The sequence below is a fragment of the Oppia nitens genome, unplaced genomic scaffold (assembly GCF_028296485.1).
Source record: "Oppia nitens isolate AA-2021 unplaced genomic scaffold, nextdenovo-longstitch-racon4-pilon3 scaffold23_pilon_pilon_pilon, whole genome shotgun sequence".
In the NCBI taxonomy this organism is placed as follows: domain Eukaryota; kingdom Metazoa; phylum Arthropoda; class Arachnida; order Sarcoptiformes; family Oppiidae; genus Oppia; species Oppia nitens.
This window is the reverse complement of record NW_026533203.1, coordinates 245,466-271,845: the sequence shown is the minus strand read 5'-3', so window position 1 is coordinate 271,845 and position 26,380 is coordinate 245,466. Positions and strand designations below refer to the sequence as shown.

Here is a 26,380-nt window from a genome sequence, read left to right as displayed (position 1 = left end):
AGCATTTTATTCATAATAATTAAAATCATAAATATTTTTTGCTATATCAATAAATAAATTACAGCCCAACAAATTAAATATAATTTAAAAAGACTGTATAAAACAGTCAAAAAATAATTGTTAAAATTTTTTTATCATAAGTTTAAATTAAGACATTTGATATCACTTTGAAATAAAAATTTCAATCACTAAATAAAATATGTGATTAGTTAATAATATAAAATGTTGACTCACTTTTGATAATTCAAGTACTGTCATCAAACGTATGGGAACAACACATGCTATTTAAAAAATTAATGTTTGTTATGATTATTATATTGTATATATTCATAAATTTTATAATTACGGTAATCATAATTTTATAATTATTAAATTATGATTTGAAAAAATACATTATGTGTGTATATGTGTGTATGAGTTAATAGTAATAGAAGAATAAGTTTTATACAATTTTTATAATACAATATTTTTTTTAAGCAAAGGCCGGAACTTTACTGATCCAAAAGCTGTTGTTATGGTAAGCATTTAGTAATTAAGAAAATATTTGTTAGACAACTATCATTTACAACAATATAAATGTCTTTTTTTGTAAAAATATAAATAAAAAAACAATTCAATGAAATACCTGACAAGCATTCCGTTGGATCCGTTGGAAACAACGCGAGGATTAATATTAGAGTCATTCTTACAACAGTCTGTCTGACAACTGGCGTTCACTTTGTCCACATCTGACTCATGACATACGTATCCGTTATTATTTATATTTAAATATTTTGACTGAAAAGCAAAAAAACATTTCAATCAATCAAATCAATTAAAATTAATTGTCATAAATATTTAATAATAATACCATTTGTTGCTGTAATAACCTAATGGTTCGTTCTTTATCTTCAATGATCTGTTGTTGTAATACTATTTGTCGCTTCAAATCAAAGTTTTCTTTACTTAAATCACTTGAATCAATGTCTTCAATGATATCATTTTCTGATACAATCAATTGATTATAAAATCTATTTTGATTGTAATTATTTTCAAATGGATTTAATGTTTCCGCCTATGAAATAAACAAATAATTAGTTTTAATTATTTTACAAATAAAACATTTATAAAATATTATTACATTTTGAAGTAATCCATGGAGTCTGAAAAGTAATGTTTTAATACCAATCAAGTCTTGAGTCGCTGCTCTAAATGATGGCGAGTCTAATCCAACTGATCCGTCGGGCATTTCTACTAAAGATAATGGTCTTGGCTTTCGAAATGTCGTTATATTTGGAATTACATTTGTTGTTGTTGTGGATGAAGATGTAGATAATGAGACACTTGGAGAGGAAGGTATTGTTGATATAACAGAAGTGTCCGGTTTGAACACATGTGTCTCCTCGTTGTTCATTGATTTCTTTGATTGTTTTTTATTGATGGTTGAATTCAGTACCAGCTCTGGCTGATCACTTATCTCGTCATCAATTAAGAAATCATTATTAGCGTTGACGACACCACCAGTAATACTGTTATTATTTTCAAAAGACTTTTCGCTTTTGAGTAAATTATTTTTGGATATAATTATTGAATCTTTTCGTGTAATTTTTGGTGTCAATTCTCGAATGGTTTGAATACTTTTTGGTAAAAATGAATTATCATTGGATTTACAATTCACATCATTGTCTATATTATTATTGTTAACATTATCCGTATTATTATTATTATTACTATTGCAGACATTATTATGGTTTATAATGTCTAAACAGGTATTATTTGCAGTTGAAGTCATTTCTTTAGTTGTGGTTTTCATATTTTGTTCAAAACTTGATCTAACTTTACCGGTAAGCGAACCATTTGTTGTAAATGATTTACCGGTATATTTATTTTGGTTATTATTATTATTATTGTTATTATTGCTACTGTTATTGTTTAACACCGGTTTCGTTAAATTTAATGGTTTCTGTTGATAGTGTAAGCGATTGTAAGCTAAATGATTGCCATTATTATTAGTATTGGGTCTTTCGTATGGCTTATTATTATTCATTTGGTAAAAGTATGGTTTTATTTGACGTAGACTTGGATCACATGTCAAGTTCTGGTTCTTATTGTCGGAGTATTGTCGCAAACGACTGCTCCCATAATTCGATGTCTTATCACTGCTATTATCCAATATTTTGTCGGATCTTTGACTAGAAGTAGACACTATGTGTGCTGTTTGTGGTCTCGGAAGACCTGATACTTGTGTCGTATACTTAATACTGTTATCATTAGCGGCCAATTTAGTAGATGTGTGCTTAGGTTTGCTACCATTAGACTCATTATAAGTAATGGTCCTATTTTTGRGAGTCTTAGTATCACTTATATTGATCCCATTGTCATTCAATAGGTCACTCGTAAGTGAACTGTTTTTTTCTTTGCTACTATTATTGCAGTTATATTTGTTTTGAACGGAAATTGGTTTCTTAAGATTTGAAGAATACTTGAGTTGATTGGGAGGCGTCGGCGTTCGTGAGGTAACCGCTTTTGGTATTGATGTCTGCAGTCGACTGATGTTAGACGCTGAAGATGACGTTGATTTGGACGCCTTCGACAAATTGATGCTACAATCAGAGCTGATGGATGTGGTCGAAGAGTTGTCGCAAATCATCACTTGACTCACATCGACTGACGCCTCATATCTTCGAGTCCTATATTTATTGAAGACATGTTCTTCACAACTCTTAGCTATCACTTTGTTGTGATTTGCCGTCAACTTTGACGAAGTGGTGGGTATTTTGTTGCGATTGTTTGGTTGCGAAGACATTGATGTCGAGTCTAAATTTGATTGTATTTGTTGAGCAAATGTGACACTTTGGTGACTGTAAGACAATTGTCTCTTCAATGGCTCAATTGGGCGACAAATGGTCTCATTTGATGGACAAGTCTTAGATGTATGACCTGAATAACAGGCGCCCATCGATGTAATGGATGGTCACTAACACAATATCATTGCACAGAGTCATCAATTTGTGATCAATTGTTATCATTACTGAACCATCAAATCAATTGTCATTTAATTGTCATTCAATTGTCATTCAATTTCCAATCAATTCATATATCATATCATATAATCATTTACTCAATCATATTGTATGTGACGTAAACACAATGTGTTGTCATAGCAATCATTAATCACTTACAACACATGTTTCAGTTTGGCTCCAATTTTGAACATAATTTTAATGGTTATGTCTTTTAAACTATGGATCAGTTAAGTGATGATATATTTACTATAAATTAATATATTATTAATTTTAAATAAAATTTTTATTAGAATTAATTCAAATAAAATTACTTATTATTTATTAAATTTATTGGAAATTATTTGATAACAAACTTACAAACAATAATATGATTTATATTTAATTATATTAGAGATATTAAAGTTATATAATAAGGAAAAACACTTATTTATAGTCTAAATAATTAAGAAAAACACTGAATGTTATAATAGGTTATCATCTCTAATGGCAATGCAAAGCATCGCCCGATTCCATGGCATCTGGAGTTTGACTACTTTGAAGTCATTGTTAAGATGTTTAACTTCAGAGCAATAGACGGCTGACATACAGAATCTGTTGAATTGATCCAATTCATAGATAGGATGACTCTCTCCTCGAGAAACAACTATTGAATTCAGATGTTTGACCACTAATTCAATTATCTCTTTAACAGTTGTTTCTGCCGTCACTTGCAGTTTAAGACTCGTACCAAATGGTAGACCGCAATCATAAGCGGCATAAACTCGTAGTATAAAAGTATTATCACAAAAGTTATCACAAAATTTGTTAATTTGATTGGTTTTACTTTTTTGTGAAGTATTTGATGACATATAAGGCATAAATTCATTGTCCTTTAATTTCTGTATTTGTTGTAAATTTAAATCAAAAGTGTCAGCACTTGAAATACTGGACAAAACAATTGGCCGAAAACAATGGTCACCCGATTCTGACTCTTTGTTCTCGTTATTGGACTCATCGATGACATCCATTTCCGATTCAAACAATTCATTTAAATTTAAGTGTTTTCTAGATGTCGTTGTTTTCAAACTTTCATTTGATGACATCAATTGATCACTTGACCATTGATTATCACTTCTTATATGATTTCCACGATTGGAGCCATTTGTTAATTTTGAAGCCGAAGAACAGCGACGCATATCATCACAAGCTTTACCATAAAGTGCTTCAGTTTTATAGTCAGAACTCATGAAACATAATGAATCAATCAATGAATATGAAGAAGTGGAAGAATTTATACGAAGCTGATCCGAAAAAAAATTTGTGTCTATGGTTGAGTCGTCACGACTGGGACGACGACTTATGGGATGTGGTGGAGGACTAGATTGAGGTGAGTTAAGTGGTGACGAAGACAAGTTTATGGTAGGAATTTGAAAAATTTCTTCGTCTTCTAAAAGAACATTACTGTTAGTTAATGTATGTCTAATATTATCCAAAGAAATGCCACAAATGCTTTGTTTATCTCTAGCAATGGTCACCACATCCATAATCCATCGCATAGATCGCCACAACTCTTCCAATATATTCTGAAATTCTTGAAGTTTTGTTAGACGTGATTTAGCGGCCAATACTTCATTGGATGAAAATGCCTATTAATTTGACAAACAATTAATTGTATTTATAATTTATATGTGATATCTATAATGGTTTACATACTTCTCGATGTGTCTGTTGTGCTACTAATAAATCCATCTCAAGAATAGACGATATTCTTGAATAACGCGATATAAATGTTTGTCGATATGTATTTAAATTGACTAAAATTATTATATAATATAACATAAAATCATAAGTTATAAACAAAATAAATGACAATTAATTTGATATATACTTAATTCAAATGTTCTGAGAGGAAGATATATAAGATTCAAATAAGCGGGTAATTCATCGGATTGGCTGAAGATTGAACAGACATTTTGAACCGGAGGTAATAATATGATAAACGAAACGTCGGGACTAAGTTCTATCACTTCTGTATCATATATCCTATGGCCAGGGATTTCATTTTCCGGAATTTTTAATGAGTTTAGCAAAACATTTGCAGATTTGGTAATAAACTGTAAAAACTTCAATTGCGACGATTCAGAGATTACATCAACTTTAAGCTGATTTGGATGAATGCAGTTCTTAAGGCAAATCCATTCTTCACGAGAAACATGTGGATTATCTCTGACTTTGATGTGTGGCATAACATTTGGACTGTTCTGAGGCACTAAAATACTCATTGTGTCCACAGATGTCTTGAGTTTGACAAATCCCAGATATAAGCCTCGAGGCAATGGGTTATTACATGCCTTGTGATAGCAAATCATTTCCTGCATTCATATTATTTGATTTGTAAGTAAATAAAAATTAAATATTAAAAGTAATGTTAACTGACTTGTAATGAGGAATGAAGTAAATCTCCAATTAGTGGACAATTCATTGACTGTTCACTCATTTCTTGCATTGAATTTGTATAAAGACTAAGAAGTTTTTTCTGTAGTTTTGTCATTGGTATCCATCGTAATGATAACCAATTCATACTTTTAATATCAGTAAGCCTTTTGATAGCACACAACACAGTTGTCCCGTCGCTGTCTTTCAATGGCTTATAAAACAGTTTTCCCAAATCTTGGACTCCAAGAAATGTCTGCATTTGTTCAACAGATGATAATATTTTGCTTCTGAAGTGAGCCACTGATGAACTCTGGCTTTTATCGAGCTCTCGGCGTAAAGCCTTGACGTCCTCCCAAGTGCTCGATATCTTAAGCATCCAATGAAAGTCTGTTTGAAGTGATGACGGATAGACATCATCTGTAATAATACAATCATTTCAAACATTTAATTTAAAGTTTTTGGTCGCTTTACTTCAATTGACTTTTTTACGCGTTTTCTAAACTCTATTATATTATATATAAAAATTCAATTACTATTAAATTTATACRTATATAGTATTTTGCACACAATTTTTACCACAATCTATAAAATATTTCAAATCTATCTCCTAATATATAAAAAATTTACCAAAAATCCAATAAATTGGTAATAATTTTATTTTTCTATTTAAAAAATCGACCACTTAAAATTAAATTATAAATTATAAGTTTTGTTGACATTTCAATTATTATCTTTAATAAATTAAATATAATTTAATTATATCAATTGAACATTAATAAATCCTAACAATTTTGTATAGAATTTTACATAAGAATGCTTAAAATAAAAAATAAATTATAAAGAATTACTGTATACAGTATAAGCAGAATTGTGTATTAGAGAAATAATACTAAAACTGGGAAATTATGTAAATTTCTTTCCCATAATAATTGATAGTTTTAAGTTATCAAATTATTCCCACTAATCAAATTTTTTTGGACGTCTGTAATCATTTCCACCTTTAAAATATACCACATATGACTGGTCTTTAAGTTTGTAAGATTTAAATAATTTTAAAAAAGTTAATATTTTTATTTATCTAAATAAAACTTTTTCAATAGTTTTGTTATTTTAATGGATTTAATTTGATTACCGTAAGTAATTATAAATTATTTTGAAACAAAACAATTATTTGAACTAATTTAGACCGGTCTCACATAAAATTGTTAGATCTACTAATATCTACACTATTTTTATGAATGGTTATTATATTATCGATAATAATAATAATTTTTTTTGTTAAATAAATACCGATTTCAATGATCGGCAGAATCTCATCGTTGGTCACGAGAACCTTGTCTTCGTTATATAAAAGACACGACAAATAGATTCCTCTTTTCATAGTCTTTTGAAACTTAGGAGTCGTCACAAACAGATTTTTAAAACTTTTGCGGACCTGTCCTTTGCGTTGATAAGAATTATCACTTTCAACAGATAATACTATTAAAAAAAATTAATTTATCAATAATTATGAAAATTAAAAACTATTTAATTATAAATTTTACCCTTAACTTCAACCCATGTGTTTGGTCGACAATCTATCATATCTTGAAATAATTGATCTATTTTTGAGAGATCAATATTTGTTGAATGCTTTTGATCGACATTTCTCCAACCTTTAACACATTTAATGTATAGTTTAATTAGATTTAAATATTTAAAATAAACATTTAAACAAATGACTCACTCGAAGGAATGGCACAATTAGGTGATGGATAGGAATAGACTGAATATCCTTTACAATTGCCGGACGCAACCCTTACGAAGTATTTTTGACTATTTTTTAATCTTTCGATTATAATTTCAAGCTTTTGAAGATCAGTGATATCGAGTGTGCCATCAATTGTAATAAAATTATTTTCACTCCATTCAACTATAGATAAAAAAAATATTAACATTAATTTTTGTCACTTCTATACAATGTATTACTTTAGTAGTATATGGTTTGGTAGTTTGTTTCGATGTTTAGGTAATGCTAATAATAATAATAATAATAATAATAATAATAATAATAATAATAATAATAATAATTGATGCTTTTTTAACATCAATATATCATTTTATGCGAGTTTGCAATTCAAATAAAAATCAATATATATTTTTGTAAACCAAATTGAAGTACATCATAAATATTGATTGATATAATAATATTTAGGAAACACGTTAATGTATATTTTTGGACAATTCATCATATGTTAAACATATACAGTAGAAATACAGTACAATTCAATTCAAACTAAGCAAACAATAAATATTATATTAAAGAAAGTTTTTGAATGTTTTTGTATCGTTAATCAAAAGTTTGTTAAAATCCCTTAAGAATTACTCAATAGTTTCTAAAACTTTGGAGATCTCATAATTACAAATAACTTTATAAATGTATTATACAGTACTATCAATACATGGTATAAAAGTAATTGTATAGTTAGAGTTCGATCAATATGCCCAGGGAGGCAAGTTCCATAAAAAAATCCCTCCAATTTTCCCGGAAAATATTTTATTTTCCCTCTCTTGATCGTTAGAAAGGAAAATATATTTTATATTATTACGATAAATATTACCAAAACTTAAACATTTTGCAAAAAATATTGAAATATTTAAAAATAAATTTCAATTTAATAAATTTAGTGAAACTATTTATCAATACAACTTAAAAATACGTTTGAATATAATATTTGTTTTTAAACACGTAATATGTGGTACACAAGGAAATAAATTCATTAGGAATTCCCAGGAAGGGAGGGAACATAAGGAACTTTTGGATAATAAAACGGACGGAAATCTCATCTACACATAGGTATAGTATATTCTGTAATATATTGTATAATATCCTTATATAACTCGAGTGACTAATCACTCAATGGTTGTATAAATCGAGATTATAGTAAATAAAATCAGTTTACAGTAAATATAAAATTTTATGTTCAATAACACAACTATAGTATTACTAATTAAAGTTTTTTTTAGATTTTTCATAAATATCTGTGGCGTAAATATTAGTTATTATTAATATATTGTAGTTATTTAAAAAACAAAGCTTAAAATACTTTAGTTATTTAATAAAAGTGTTTTATATAAAGTATATAAAAAACATAATATTAATATAAAATGCAATTTTTATAAAAAAATAATAATAAAAATAGCAATTTTGTATTAAACTATTTTCATAAAACAAAGTACTATATAAAAATAATGTTTGCAAAGCATATAAAATAATTTTATAACATTTTTAACTATTTGTATGTAAAAGATATCTGATTGCAAAATATACAATTTTGAAAAAATCAATATGTTTTGGATTACTTGGTTTCAAAAGAAAACTTATATTTAATAAGACAATTTCCTTATCAATAAAAATGTAATATTATATATTGATTAATAAAAAAATTTGACTTAACAAAAAATCAATGATTTAAGTTAACCACATAAACGATATTTTGAACTTTAAATAAAAATTATTATTTTTAGAATCAATTTATTATGTAAATTCATATCATATGTTTAGTCTAATTTTTATACAATATCTTATAATATAATTAAATATTTTAAATATTTATATGCRGTATTATTGTATAATTATTTTAAAAATTGTTAATAAATAATGGGTTTATTTAGTAAATAAATTATATCTTATGTATCTTACATTATTCTTCATATAAAAAATAATTAAATACTATTATGAAGTTTATTAATAAATGCCAAAAGATTCCATAAACAGGAATTTTTTGCCTAATTTTAAAAATTAGTTTTGAACATAATAATTGTAATTACTTAATTAACTTAAATTTTAATAATAATATTAATCATAGTATAATTGCAGTACTAAAAATTGTAATTTTTTTAAATGGGCTTATAAACATATACAGTAAATATTTTACAACATTAATTTTAATATATGATTTTATACAATAATTAAATAATATTTATCAGGCAATAAAAAAATTAGATTAAATAATTATATTAGTTACAGAAATTATATAATTGTGACTTTTAATATTGTAATTTCAATTTATAAATTTATAAATGTCAAGTGCATAGATAAACTTTAAATTAATAAAATACATTGGTATTAATTTGATAATCTTTTATATACATTTCATTTTAATAAATAAAACAATTATTAAAAAAGCAATTTTCTGAATATATTTAAATTCTATGACAAGAATTTTCAATTATTTAACATTTATGTAAACTTGATTATAAAATTTACTACATATAAGTGCACTAATAAAACTACTAAACAAATGTGGTTTTATTGAATAGTTTGTAACTTGAATTATAATTTATTTCAATATATATATATACTGTATTTTAGTTTTATTTAATTAGAGATCATTGCAATATTTTTTTTATACATTTAGTATATACTGTCGATACAATTTATATAGTATTTTTATATTATGCAAATATACTATAGGTTACAGTACTCAACATTTAATTCAAATTTAAGGAAACGCAATATATATATATATACTGTATATATAAATAACTACAAAATCAAACTGTAGAATCTATAGTCTAAATCATGTAACGGTAATGTATAATATAATACATAATTGTATGTATTTATGTGTTTGTGTGTGTGTGTGTGTGTGTGTGTGTGTGTGTGTGTGTGTGTGTGTGTGTGTGTGTGTGTGTGTGTGTGTGTGTGTGTGTGTGTGTGTGTGTGTGTGTGTGTGTGTGTGTGTGTTGTGCTATATGTGTTAGAGTAACACTGTTACTGCATTATGCATAACAAATTATTTTGTATATACAGTAATTTATATTGTATGATTTATTTGTCTTCAAATTTCTACAAATAATTATTTATTTTAAGTATTTGAATAAATAGCTAAATATTTACAAAACTCAATTAATTGTAAAAATAAATTTAAAAATCTAAATGAAGTTTCAATATCAGTATAGTAGATAAAGCTTAAAATGTTTTGTTAAATAAAATATTTATTTTATAATTTGTAACAATTTATGAACCAATCAATGATTATTGACATTTAAAAGTATATTTTAAGACTTAAATAAATACCCTTATATTTAGTGATGATTGACTTGTTTTCATTGCTAAGTATAGGTTCATTAAATCTTATGCGTAAGCAATCGGTGGCCACAACTTCCAAGTGGACACATACGGGCGGTTCGGGTGTTTCTATCATTATTTGTTTGGCGTTAAAATTAATTGACTTCAAATGATATGTAAAGTCATTGAAAAATATACCTAATCTTTCAAAACCGGATCTCATTCGCTCCAGAAGTTTGAGTCTTCGCTCCCATAAATACAACTGTCGCTCCTTTTCCTGTATTTTATATAAATTATATATAAATATAAATAATATAAACTATTTTGCGAACCATATGTGACATTAAATAATTAGTTATTACTTTAAGAAGTGCAGCGCTTAGACCACTATTAGGTAAGACACTAAAGACAGTCAGATTGAGATCCAAAACACATCGTTGGGATTCTTTAAGAAGAGATATCAACTGATTTTCACGACTTTCTTTAGTCGAAACTATTGTATTATTTTATATTCAAATTTAATTCAAATTCCGGTTAATTTTCATAAAATCTTACAGTTTTGACTCTCTAGACTACCATAACTTTGCAATAATTTAATTAATGGTATATTTAATGTCATGACTGCGATATCCAATGGAGTGAAACCATCGGAGTTGCAACTGTTTAGTGACAATAGTATATAAATGTGTTGAAAATATTTACATTTAAATTGAATAACAACTATGACTAACACATACCTATTAATATCAACGTTTGTCGACTCAATTATCATCCGAGTCCTCTCCAACTGTTCATTTTCAACGGCAGAAAACATTGCTATACATTATTTACACAATAAATCAATAATATTATAAAAATTTCTTTAATATGTTTAAATATAGATGATTTTTTTAAATTTATATTATTAAAATATTAATTAATATACTGTATATTAATATATAACAAAATACAAACATACAATAAGAACTTGATTAATTTTTTTTGTTATTTATAAATTATTTTATATTTAAATATAATCAGAAAACACAATTTTTGAGCTAGCTAAGTGTATAATATATATCTACAGTTATATGTATATGAAAAATATAATTTATAAAATAAAATTTACATAAATTGTTTATATTAAAAGTTATTTAATATTATAATTCTCTGAAGTATATCGTGTAAAATAAAATATTTGCAAAATTGTCTAAAATTGTAAAAAAAAACTCAATATTTAATTTATTTCTTTATTGAAAAAACTAATTTATTTTACTATATTATATATTATAATATATGAATAATACAGTATAAATATCATACTATAGTATAACGTGATTTATCTTGAATAAACTTATATAAAAATAGAAATGCATTTGATATAAATATATTGCAATATATATATATATAAGTACTGTATATACCCTGTAAATCAAAATTAAATTTGTTGTATTTTTCGAGTTTTTTCTTCTCAGATTTGGTCAAATAAGGTATGCCTTCGGGAACAAACACATCGATACTGGCCTGTCGTCGACCTATAAAATCGATTTCAATATATTTTTATATTAAACATATTTGTTTTAAAAATCAATTTATTATATAATTCTATAATAACTACTATGCAAACAAAAATTTGTGTATAATTTTTATCAAATAAAGAAAATTAATTAAAATAATTATTTTGTATAATTTAATGTTATGCACATAATGTTTAAGATCTAACTACTAACAGTGTTATTTAAAAATTAATATATTAGCTGGAAGTGATATTTTGTACAACAATGTATTATTGATAGTAAGTTTTGCTTAAAATTAATATTTTTACAAAATTACTAAAATATCACTTAGAAAACATTATATTAATATTAGTTATATTTCATTTTTGATTATATTTAATGAAACATTGATTTTTACACAAAACACGTTTATTTTGCATATAATAAACGAATAGCAGATTTCAGCTAAATTTCAGTCAAATTGATTTGTCATTTAAAGAAATTTGATAAAAACCATATGCTTTTACAACGTTTATTATTATTATTATTAAAATAATCTAAAATAAATTATATTTATGTTTTTAATTCTATGAGATTAGTAATTATTTTTTTAGCTCAAAATACTATTTGTCAAATAAATTCCTATAAATGAGTTATTTAACTAAATATATATTATTTGATTTGCCGTCAGCTAAATACAAGACAATTAATAATAATTATAGAATTTCATGTTTTAATAACTTCAACATTTTCATTAAAAAAATCAATTATTTGTTTAATAAATTTGAAAATTGCTGAATAAAAATGTTATTTACAATATATATGTATATTGTTTACAGGTATTGAAATCATTTGATAAGCAGTTAAAACTAATTTAAAAATAGTGTGAAATAATTTTCATTGTATATTATTAGAGATGGGCAAATAGAAAGTTTCTAGAAAATTTCTCAGAAATAAATTTCTATAGAAATTTAATTTTATTGTTATACTATGGGATCACCATATAAATAGCTATTATAATACTATAAATATATTAATGAGACATAATACTGCACATATAATACCTGTATACTATTATACTGTAATACACTATTATACAAATGGGATCCCTATATAAATAATTATAATTATATTTAATAATAATCAGTTTTGTAAAAATTTTATTCATCTTTTTATTATATCATAGTTTAATGATTAAATAAATATTTTTTTACTTTAATTAGTAATTAAAATAATAATAATAATTAATTAATTATTACTTGTAAAAACAATGTTACAAGATAACAAATATAGAGAGAACAAAATTAACCATGGGGATCCCATAGATAGAAATTTCTTTTAGAAACTTTCTAGAAATTTCTTTTTAATTTTATAAATTTCTCTTTTATGCCAACACTATATGTTATATAAATTATCAATGTTTACAATAGATTGCTAAGTTGTTAAATAGTTTTCAAGTAATTAATAGTGAATATTAAATATAATCAATAATTATGAGTCCGACCTGGAAGTGTTCGGGTGATTCTATATGAAGCACTTGGAGATGATGGCACGTCATGTAAGTTTCGTTGTAAATCCATGAGATGTACAGATGTTGTCGAACTGAGAGGCAGATGACCCCTAAACCGGGGAGATATAGAAGCGCTAATTCTGTCTCTTTTGGCAACATTTGAATTGTTTGGTTTGTTTGAAGAGTAAAATGGCTCAACAATAATGTTTTCATTTTTGCTACTGAGCTGTGCGTCCATAAAACTGTCAATACTTCCACTTCTCTTTATTTTATTAGACATTCCTCTATTATTCCAGAAAAAACACGAACTTTTTAAGATACAAGAAATAATTATTACAAACAAACAAATCTTTTTTCAAATATAACAACTAATCTACAGATCGATAGCATATTTATTGTAAGACATACATATCACCGGTATTATCATTAGTGAACTGATGTCCGGTTGACTTTGAAGCCGATAACTTATCTTTTGGTTGTGTTGACAGTAATTTTGTAAGTTTGGCAAAACTAACACTTTTTCTAATAATTTGACAAAAAAAATTACAGACAAAATGGTATTAAATTTATAAATAATATCAGATATTTACTTATGTGAGGCATCTTTTGTTGCCGAACCCGTAGAACTGGTCGATGAGACACTAGCTCTGGGCGAAAGTGCCGGTGATTTAGACATAAAACTATCATTATCACTAACTGATAAACTATATTCTGCATTTAAAAATAAATATAATATAACAAATTAAGTGTTTTGTTTTATTATCTTCTTTATTATATTAATACAGTATATAAATTTATATATATATATATATACAGTATATAAATTTATATATATATATATACAGTATATATATTTAATAAAATGAATTCTTACTGTATTGTGGTTCATGAAGAAGATATTGACATTTAATTTCATTTGATGGCAGATCCGCTGTGTGTTTATCAAATAAAATGTAAGCAAATATTTATTTAAATTTTCATCAATACTGAGTTTACTTAAGCTTAGCTTTAGATAAATTATAAATGTTAGAGAAGTGTATAGTAATGTATGAAACAAACTGCAGTAACAATTATTAGTTAAATTTTTATGTCATAGCCTATAGTATATTATAATTAAATATTTTAATATATAAAAATAATGCCTAATTACTCAACCAATACTATAGTACTGTATTTATTGTTTTGTGTATTTTACATTAAATTTTAAATTTTAATATTTTTTCACTTTTATGTACAATATAGTACAGATAAAGAATAATATTCATGATTTTATTAAATTCTACAATATGTACTTTATAGCTTTATACAGTAGATACATAAAAAAATATTTACTGTATAAACCCTAAGTAATAATATTTATGATATACAAAACATTTGTTGCATTGACTTAAACCATCACTTGTTGATACAATTTTGCAAAATATATATTATTTTTAAATATTATAAAAGCTTTTATTTTAAAGTAAATGATTAATTTTATAAAAAAACTAGTAAAATATGCAGAGCATATGCAATAGCAATAATTATAAATATATTTATACAATTTTTTTTATTTAATATCTTTTAAAAATGAAAATTATTTGTTAAATATTTTTCTTTAAGGAAACAAATCTATAAATAACCCATAATTAATAGACATTAAAATAATTAATTTTAAAATTATAAACAAAACAATGAGAGAAATATAATATAAAAAATGACTTCAATTTAGGCGAAGATTATAATACTAATAAAAAACGGGATCACACTGTACTATACTATACACTGCCTTTCATAGTACAGTATTTTCCTATTATTTTTTTTTATTATATAGTATTTGAGTATTGGATAATATAATACATTTCAAAGTAGAATATTTTTATTTTATATCTATTCTTAATATAATGTGTGTAACATATATTAATAATAACATATTATTATTACTGTATTATAAAATGCAGTCGAGTGTTAGCTATACATTCACTACAATTTATTATAGTTTGAATAAATATAAGTGAAAGTAATAAGAGTTGACACAACAAATCCCATATCTTAAGAGAAAAATTGTGAAAATCTTGACTAAAAAAACTTGAGTTTATTTTGTAACAAAAAAGTAGAGAATTTTGTAATAAAGTAATGAAAATAGTCTCTCATGTATTGCTTAGTACTGTATAATCTTAGTTATAGTAAAAAGTCATCGTTTTTTAAAAGTTATAAATGTATTGACATTTCCTTTAACTATTGTTACGACAAAATTTACCGAAATTGTTGTTTACTATAAAATCTGTAATCAAGTGATTTGAAATCACATAATTTAAGCCAATAGTCATTTCAATGAACACAATGCTTAATGTGTTGATTGTAAACATCTTTTTTATCATTAAATATATCAATACTATATATATAATACAGTATTTATCTACTACTTTGAACTATAAATATCAATAAAGAATAATATTTTTTATTGAGATATCAGGTAAATAAAAAATTGAATCCAATTTGATAGCAATATATTTATAGCAAATATATATATATTTCTATACTTTTGTGTTCAAAAAAGATAGTGTACTATAATTTATAAGAAAATCAATATAAAAATATAGTATTTAGACAAAAGACAAGAGTTTTATAGTAAAGTATTGAACCATTAATTCGTGATATAACACAACACAACATGTATTTGTTTGGGTCGAGACTCAGTATATAATACAGTATTAGCAAAATAATGATTCAATTGATTATATATTAGTCCAAAATATATGATATCATTTAGTGTATCGTTTATCCATATGAATGGGTATCGTATACTATATTTACCGACAAATTTATCGACAAAAACTACTCACCGGTAATACCACTGGAGGACTGTTGATCATTAAAGGGCTCGAGTTGTGCCTGAAGTATATTTAATGCGGGAGTTATGATAGCTGGCAGTGTCCGCGCCCTAAGCATCGGTGGCTTACTCTTCCTAACGATCGGGTGTCCTCTTTCCGATATATTACTATCAAATAAATATAATTATCTATTCATTTATATGTTTATTATGTCATTTAAGAACAACAATTTATTACTAATAAACTTTTTTATAATAATTTTTTCTTAAGTATTTTATTTAAAAAATAATATTTAATTAATGATAATCAGATTCTAAAACAAATAAATAGATTTTAATAATTTTTTATTAATAATTAATAATTTGTCATTTGTAATCATATATTACAAATAATTAAATATTATGTAGTTGTTATAACAAAGATATTAAAATTTTAATAATTATAATATTTTAATAATTTTAATATTAATAATTTGATATTTAGATTTGCATAACATTTAATACAGATATAATAATAGTTATTATAGCTATCATTTGTAATAAATATGTTTATAAATTAATAATTTAATAAAATAAAAGCAATTATATAACTAAAATACACAATAGAAGTACTTGTCTTAAAGTAAACTTTGTTCGATAGAAATGGGGTTTTAAACTGAATGAGAAAAAAGAGATTTAATATTATATACTTTTAAATAAATTTTATATAATTTACACAATAAACAGTGTATTTAATATAATAATAGACAATAACTATATAAAATCATCTCACGTTTACCACATTTTATTGTCGATAGATAAAAATTTAGATAAAGGTTGAAAGGTTAAGGTTATCCTATTGTAAAGTATATTGAGTTTATATCAATATATAATTGCAATCAACATTTGAATTAACAGTCTATACTATAGACTCTATAGACTCTATACAATAAATAAGTTATATTAAGTGTTAATAATTTTTTATTTGCCAAAACATTCTTAATGTTTAGCATTGATTTCTAATAATTTTTATTTTTCTATTAAAATCAATAAAAGTTCTATTTATTAAATAAAAGTAAAAACTAGTTATCATTTCTCTATATTTTAAAAATAGTATAAAATTAAAAGTTAATTATTTCTTTACATTATGTTATGCATATTTCCATTGTAGTATTTTACAATTTACATAAAAATAAATTTTATCATGTAGAAATAATAATAAAGATATGTAATAAATTATCAATTATATAAATATTGTTAATTTATATAATATTAAATATTAAATATTATCAATTCTGTATTATTATAGTTATATAATAAATAAGTTATATAATTATATTTTTAATGACTTAATAAAATTTATGCAATATTATAAAATAAATATAAAATACTATTATATTTAATATTCTATTTGTATATAAAAATCATATTTTATTAATTAAATTATTAATTTTTATTTTATTTTCAATTTATTTTTTAATAAAGTGTTTTACAATAATATGGATTCATAAACAAAATCACAATTTATGATTAGCTGTATTTGATGCAACAATTACTAACAAATATTGTTTTGTAATAATTGATTTGTTTTAATGTGAAATTTGTGTCATAATTGTGCCATAATTTCAATAAAAAACTAAACCAATTTAATATATAGAATGTGTGAACAAATATATAATTATTTTGATTTAATATATAAATAAAAACAATGAAAAATATGTGTATGTGTATGTGTATGTGTATGTGTATGTGTATGTGTATGTGTATGTGTATGTGTATGTGTATGTGTATGTGTATGTGTATGTGTATGTGTATGTGTATGTGTATGTGTATGTGTATGTGTATGTGTATGTGTATGTGTATGTGTATGTGTATGTGTATGTGTATGTGTATGTGTATGTGTATGTGTATGTGTATGTGTATGTGTATGTGTATGTGTATGTGTATGTGTATGTGTATGTGTATGTGTATGTGTATGTGTATGTGTATGTGTATGTGTATGTGTATGTGTATGTGTATGTGTATGTGTATGTGTATGTGTATGTGTATGTGTATGTGTATGTGTATGTGTATGTGTATGTGTATGTGTATGTGTATGTGTATGTGTATGTGTATGTGTATGTGTATGTGTATGTGTATGTGTATGTGTATGTGTGTGTGTATGTGTATGTGTATGTGTATGTGTATGTGTATGTGTATGTGTATGTGTATGTGTATGTGTATGTGTATGTGTATGTGTATGTGTATGTATGTTTGTGTGTGTGTGTGTGTGTGTGTGTGTGTGTGTGTGTGTGTGTGTGTGTGTGTGTGTGTGTGTGTGTGTGTGTGTGTGTGTGTGTGTGTGTGTGTGTGTGTGTGTGTGTGTGTGTGTGTGTGTGTGTGTGTGTGTGTGTGTGTGTGTGTGTGTGTAATATATTGAAATTCAAAATGATTTGTTGAAATGCCATAAATCTAATAATCTTTAAATACAAGGACTTTGAGAAACTTCTTAACGAATAACAGAAGCGAGAAATAGACTCAAAGCTAACGGTTCGAACTTAAGAGGCTTTACCTCTCATTTCAATGCATTACTCGCAACAAACACCTAATGTTTCTCCAATGTTAGCAATGAAACAACACTTCAATAGACAAATCACTTTTTAGTTAACATTTTTTCATTTGTTTGTTTAAATCTTATGATTATTTATCAAATTTTATTTTATTGTAAAATATTTTTATATTTATTCATTGATTTTTGAAATTTAATGTCAGACACAAAAATGTTATAATTAAAAAATATAATACTTTACATGTTTTGTATAAAAAGATAATATTAAATAAATTTATATATTTTTTATTACAACTAATATTTACTAACTATATATTTACAAATTAACATTTTTTAAAATTATCAAAATATTTATTATTTAAATTTTTAGAAAACAAATTTAATTTTACTTTTAAAAAATATATTATACATTTTCATGTAATCTAACAATGAGTCAATTCTATGAAAATGAAATCTATTGAAATAAAAATTTATATTTTTCATTGATATTTATATATTATAAAAATAATATAAATAAATTGAAAGACAACAACAACAGCAAAATAGTGAATTATTAATAAAATATATAATAGCATCCGTTTGTTCATAAATATTATACAATTCAAATTATAATATAATTAAGTGTATTTATATTTTTAAGATTAAGTTATTATATTATATTAAGTTAATTTTTATTTAATTATAAAAATTATGCAAATAATTTGTAATATATAAATTAATTTGACTAATAAATTTTTAATGAGTTTAAAAATAAGTAAATTAGTAAAAAATAAACATGTGTTAGTAAAATTTATTTGTAAATTAAAAATACAATTATATATATATAACTTATTATATTATAAAATGTATTAATATATAGTATACTCAGTATATTTCATACTATTGTATAATACATATCCCACGGGATTAAAATCATGTTCAACACAATCTCTATTTACTTTTTTACAACAAATATTGTATTCAATCAATATTTAAATAAATAGTTTAAAAATAAAAAATTGTATTCAATTTGAATGTGTGATGAAACCACTCCAAAAAACCCAAAAATTATTAATTTTATATTTATCTCTTTTTTTATAATATAAATACAGTATTATTCTACTATATTATAATTACTTAAATAGTAATCGTTCTATAATTTTAATTATATTTCTAAATAATATAAAATTATATTTTGTATATTATAATCATTTATTGTCGATATTTTCACATTAAAATTAATAACAAAGACGTAATAGAAATATATATATATATATATATATATATAAGGTTATACAAGGGGTATGGTATGGTATGATATGGTATAGCGATTTAACCCCTCATAAGATCGAAATTTTTKGATTTTATTCCCAGACTTTTTAACCAAATCAACAACAAAAAAACGATGAGAAATAGAGTAAAAACTAAAATATGAACTTTTTGTTTAATAAAGTAATTATTTTTAAGACAATTAATGATAATGATAATGATTATTAAACTATAAACATTAATATTTTTATTAGTTATTTTTAAATATTACATTAATTCTTGTTAAAATTAAAAAGTTTTTAGTAATTTAAGAAAGTATTTCTAAGAAATAATGGAATTTATTAAAAATATTTTCCTATTTTACTGGGAATTTCCTCCCATTCTCAATGCAATTTTCTCAGAACCCCTTTGATTTTGATTTTTTTCATTATACCCCCCCATACACCTCAAAAATTTAAAAACCTTAATTAACCCTTATATATATATATTCTATTATTTTTTGTTGACTATTATTGTGCGCTAAATTTGAATAATAAATAAATAAATTTTTAGAGATCCGGTAAAGACTGTCGAAATAATACTGATTACTGTATAATAAGTGTTAATACAATAAATATTGATAAACAATAAGAGTTTTACACAAACATATCGACAATCTATATGACAATTATATATTTAGATGGTATACACTTAATAAAAATTATATTAACTCAACAAACCTCATATCAGTTCCGTTACAAACGTTTTTGTATTATTTAGCTAAAAATATTTGCAAATTTTCTTTGATTTTTGTATTTAATGATTAAACAAAATAAAATTACTAAATTAAAGAAAATAATTAATATATTTTTAAGAATAAATTTTTATAGAAATACATTTTGTTACTACTATTTTATTACATAACTATTAAATACCATTTAGTTATAAATTATGTAATTGTAATATAATATAATATTTATTAATACAGTATTATATAATTTTATTATTATTATCACGAATTAAGTTTGTTTAAATTGTTGATTACATTATTGTTTGTGCAAAAAATATGTTTTTAATTAAATTATATAAAAGTTTGTTAATATAGCATATTTTTTGAATATAAATTGACATTTAAATAACTTGCTATTATGATAATTTTTAGTACAAACAATTTCAATTATTATTATTATACAGTATTATAGATAATTAAATTATTTAATAATTTGTTTAATATTTACATAATCAATAAAATATTAACCAAAAAAAAAAAAATGAATATAAAAAATAACAATAATATTATTTAAATTGTCATTTCATTTACATATTTTATTTGCTATAAATATATGACATATACTGTATTATCAGATTTAAAAGATATAATAAATGACTGATTAGTCAAATTATAGCAAATATAGCAAAGAGGCAACAAATCAATAACTACATTATTACTGTCAAAAAGATATATATTATTATAAGTTTTACAGTAAATGTAGATTTATAAAAATTTAATATAAAATTCAAAAATCAAAATAACATTGTATAACATTAATATATCAATAGTACAATTTACTCGACTTTTGTAAAACATAAAAAATTACTTATTTTACGGTGTAATAGGTATACACATTGTTATCTAAAAAAATGAATTAAATATAAAATTCTAACTATAAATTTAAATAAATAAGATAAATATTGTATATAAATTATAAATTGCAATATTTGATACATTAAAATGAATTGCACACAAAATTTATTTAAATTAATATACTGTAAATTGAAATATATGTTGAAATTGGAAATTTTGAAATAAATACCACAAATTAATAATATAGCCAAATGTCAACTTTTTATTTATTACAGTATAATCATAAATATTTGTTTATATACTGAAAGATAATATAAATTATTTGTCAATAAAGTCTAATAATGAAAACGATTCTTAGTTTTATAGATAGTAATAAAATAGTGTAATCATTAAATGGAATATTGTATTAATATTGTATATTGTATTACACAAAATATCATATAATAAAATGTCTAATAATATAAGATAATTATTGATTGGTTTTTATTTAATTGTATAATATATTTATAGTACTTTACTTAATAAGTTGGTTATATGACTTACATATACAATACAACACTGAGGTGAATGACAATTATATAATAATTTATTACATTATTATTAATAAAACTAATGTAAATAAAAAACAGTAGTTAACAGAGATTATGCTTTAGTTATGTTTTTAAGTATTTTAAATTTTAATTTTTAATATTTCTATTATAATATTTTATTTATGGCTTAACAATAACAATCAACAATAAGTTATTATTAATAATAATAGACCAATATGTTTTAATACTATAGTTGTATATATTTTCAGACAAATTATTAGCGTATAATTTGGAAGTTTTCCAATAAGCCATTACCACATTGTAATATGGATTATATGTCAAAAACAATTCAAATCTACATCTATTGTTACTTATTGTACAGTATATATAAATAATGACATTTCATTAATTTGATATAAAGTATTTAAATTTGTTATAATATTTTCGATAAATTAACATACAGTATTGAAAATGTTTTAGGCAAAGAAAATGAAATTGTTATACTTATATATTCAATAAAATTTATTAAAATTAACAAAAATTTTATATTCAAGTAGACATAACCTAAAGCTATAGCATAGCAGTGAAAATATTATAAATTTGGTAGATTTCAATCCTTATCCATAAGCCAACCAAACTATTGGAAAGTTTCTATTGACTAAATATATCCCAATAAATCAAAAAACAATATTATAGTTGATTGATAATTGCTTTCAATAACCAATAAATATTATTTTGATTGTTATATTAAACTAAAAGTGTTATCATTTTATTAACACAAAAACAAAATTTTAATAAACCAAGAATTATGTAATTAAATATTAAATTTTATCTTATTAACTAAAAATTTAACCAAAAATAAATAAATTAATACAAAGCTAATATTTAAATCTATGAAAAATCTAATTAAAGTAAAATCATAAATATAATTAAAATAATATCGTATTATTTAGCATTTAGCACTAAACGTTAATTGCACTATTATTGGTGTTTAATGTAATGATAATTTTTTGTTTTGAAATAATGTATAATAAATGGTGCTTATTTCTAGAAATACTATAATATAAAATGTTAAAACAATAAACTAAATTAAATGTATGTTAATCCCAATACTAAACTTAAATCTAATCAAATAAAACGATTTCAGTATTTATATCATTTAAGAATCTGTTTAATTGAAAGTTTGTAATCAATACAAGTTTTAACAAAAATATTTTATCTAATTATTTGCTAACAATTTTTAAATGTTATTTTATTACACACCAGTAATTTAGTTCACGAATAATAAATATAATGCAATAATGAGATTGCTTTTATTAATTGTTTAAATTCTATAAATGATTTAATTATAATTTTAAAAAATAATTTTAAATAATTTGCATATAATTTAATCAATTATGCATCGCTTCCTCTGAAAAAACTAGTAATTGTAGTAATTTGTCTAAATTATACTTTTTGCAAATGATATTTATATTAAATTTAAGATACTATAAAATAACTTAAAACATTAATGAATATTAAAAGACTAATAAATATTAGGTCTAATAATATTAAACATATTATTGAAGTGTTCATCAAATATCTAATTCATTCAATATTATGTAATACATAATACAGTTTTAAACTAATGTAAAAACTGACTAAAAAAGCAATTGACTTAAAAGCTTATTCCTGTCCCAGACATCAATTGTAATTCAAAATATATAAAATAAATTTTTATATTATAAATATTTTACGTTTATATTTAATATTGTGTATTGAATAATATATACAGTATTTATTTGTATATTTTTATTTTTTTAATTCAATATTTCTTAAAAAATAATACAAATTAAAAAACTGTTTTATATTAATAATAGAAAATTCAATTTATAGATACTCTAAAATATCCGTAAAAATTTTATCCATAAAATATCAATATAAATTAATTATACTTCAATAATTATAAAAATTTTAAAACTTTTATCAATAATTAAGCAATATCTATAAACTTTATACCATAAATTAGTAGGAGAAAATATATGTAAAATTTTTAAAAAATGTCTTATTGTCTATTAAAAAAATTCAAGTCATTAAATATAGAAATAGATCATTTAGCAATAATAAAATATTAAGGAAATTGTTATAAATATAAGAAATTGATATAAAGAATCAATAAACTATTTTTTAATATAAGTTAAACTATATAATATTTACACTAAATAATTACAATATACATATTATAAATTTAGTATTCATATATTCTGTATATACATTGTATATTATATTTATAAAATAAGTTAATAGTTTTTTGCTAGTTATATAAAAACATTTTAAATATACAGTTTATATTCAGAGTTTATATATGTATATTAAATTTTATTAATAAATATAAAATTAAAGACTTAATAAATTATAAAATAAAATATTTTTATTATAATAATTTCTGATATATAGATATTAGATATTATAAGAAATGAGTAATAATAAATACAAACAGAAATATTAAGTATATTATAGTACAAAACATGAATGTTGTCTTATATGATATAAAATAATAATTATTATTATTATTATTAATATTTATAAATAATATTAATAATTATTATAAAGATTTAGTATTAATATACCTTTTATTTAATTTGTGTTTCTTTTTATGGAAAACCCTCTTAATTCTGATGAGAAGAAAGGCCGCTCTGTCCAGACTTAGTGAAGAATTGCTATTTTTATTAAYTTTGTTGGATATACCCGATTGACTAACCGATGGCGTGTCACTCATTTTTATAACTTTTATTATATTTAATAATTAGTTTTTTAAAACCAATTTTATGTTTAATTTATTTGTTGACTTATTTAATTGTAGTAATAATAATAATAATAACAACAACAAAAACAGCAAAATCAATAAATTTGGTCAAAATTTATACATAATATTGTATTAATAATAACAATAATATTCTTAAATTGTGATCACATGTATTGTGAATCGGATAAATAGGTAAACAATGAAATATTAAGTTAAACATAACTTTCTATCAAAATTTGATTTTACGATAATATTATATTTATTAAGTTATAAATATTTATGAAAATATATGAATTGAAAACACAAAGAATGAATAATTGTCTAAAACTATATTTAGGAAAATATGCTTCACATGCGATACAATATAAAGTTATACAGTATATACAGTCTGTTATATAATATAAGTAATGTTAAAATACTGTGTAAAAGCTTTATACCAATATATACAGTATATAAATATATTGAATATATAACAAATTGACTGTTGTTGTGATCACACAATAAATGAAAGTAAAGCAAACCCCAGAATCAAATGCTATATTCTGTTATTTTATAGCCTATAAGGTCTATAAGGAATCGGATTCTGTGCACACTTCACGCATAATCACAAACTTTGGACATAAGTTTACTTTAAAAACAGTTGCAATTGATAATCATTTATGAAATGATTTTTTATTTAACCAACTTATGACTAAATCCAATGTTAAGCCACAAAGTGGGCAACAACTAGATATTGAATTATAAATGTCGGCTCATTGAATAAGTGTCACCTATTTATGTTGTTTTAAGTCTTTTATAATTTATAAAATACTCTGCATTTGTTATAATATATATATATATAATACAATAAATGTATTATTTATAAATCATTAAAGATTTTTGTTGACGCGATTTTGCTTTCAATCGCAATGTTTGTCATGAAAATAAAAAAGTTATTTCATTTAGATGTTTGTCTCATATATTCAATACATGTTTCACAGTAAACATCAAACATTTATATCATTAGAGTAATCCAATAGTTATTTGTCAATAAAAATGATGCGATCAATAAAATTTTCCTATTTATTATAAGTTGTCAATTATATAATAGTATTACAGTTATGGTATATAAACTAACCACGATTACTTGTTTATCAAATTAGTTTAAAAAAGTAACGGTCTATAAGTTATTGTATTAGATTTTTACAATTATTGTTATCAAATTCAATAATCATATTATAGTTTAAAAAAGTAAGTTATACTGTATATTATGACTAAAAAGTCATAACTCGTCAAATATTTTCAATTTAAAAAAAATAACATTAAAAATCAGACTTACCCAAAGCAAAAATGCTTATTCATATTTCACTAATGTATATATAATTTATATATATATTTAATAACTAATTTGTAATCAAATAGAAAGTATCAATACTTAATATTTTTAGTGAATATAAGCATATATTTTGAAGTTAAA

The 26,380-nt window shown here is 22.7% G+C and overlaps 2 protein-coding genes across 3 annotated transcripts; both read right to left on the bottom strand.

Annotated features, from left to right (window-relative positions):
- Positions 1-224: 224 nt before the first annotated feature.
- On the bottom strand, positions 225-3,111 carry LOC128953610 (probable serine/threonine-protein kinase DDB_G0282963). 2 transcript variants are annotated; one of them, XM_054299108.1, is made up of 4 exons: positions 1,121-3,111; positions 851-1,054; positions 626-777; positions 225-281 (listed from the first exon to the last, which is right to left on the bottom strand). In XM_054299108.1, the coding sequence occupies exons 1-4, from the start codon at positions 2,936-2,938 to the stop codon at positions 245-247; spliced, it is 2,211 nt and encodes a 736-aa protein (XP_054155083.1). In that variant the 5' UTR covers positions 2,939-3,111; the 3' UTR covers positions 225-244. The 2 variants fall into 2 exon arrangements, with proteins under 2 accessions (XP_054155083.1, XP_054155084.1); XM_054299109.1 differs by lacking the exon at positions 225-281 and adding an exon at positions 414-506.
- Positions 3,112-3,466: 355 nt separating this feature from the next.
- Positions 3,467-24,897, bottom strand: LOC128953739 (uncharacterized). Its single transcript, XM_054299259.1, has 19 exons — positions 24,749-24,897; positions 16,284-16,438; positions 14,333-14,389; positions 14,049-14,169; positions 13,867-13,980; positions 13,453-13,742; positions 11,877-11,987; positions 11,211-11,289; positions 11,029-11,132; positions 10,836-10,966; positions 10,672-10,750; positions 10,483-10,602; positions 7,147-7,332; positions 6,965-7,075; positions 6,711-6,899; positions 5,422-5,837; positions 4,873-5,356; positions 4,698-4,798; positions 3,467-4,630 (listed from the first exon to the last, which is right to left on the bottom strand). Exons 1-19 carry the CDS (start codon positions 24,895-24,897, stop codon positions 3,467-3,469), a joined length of 4,161 nt encoding a protein of 1,386 aa, XP_054155234.1.
- Positions 24,898-26,380: the final 1,483 nt, after the last annotated feature.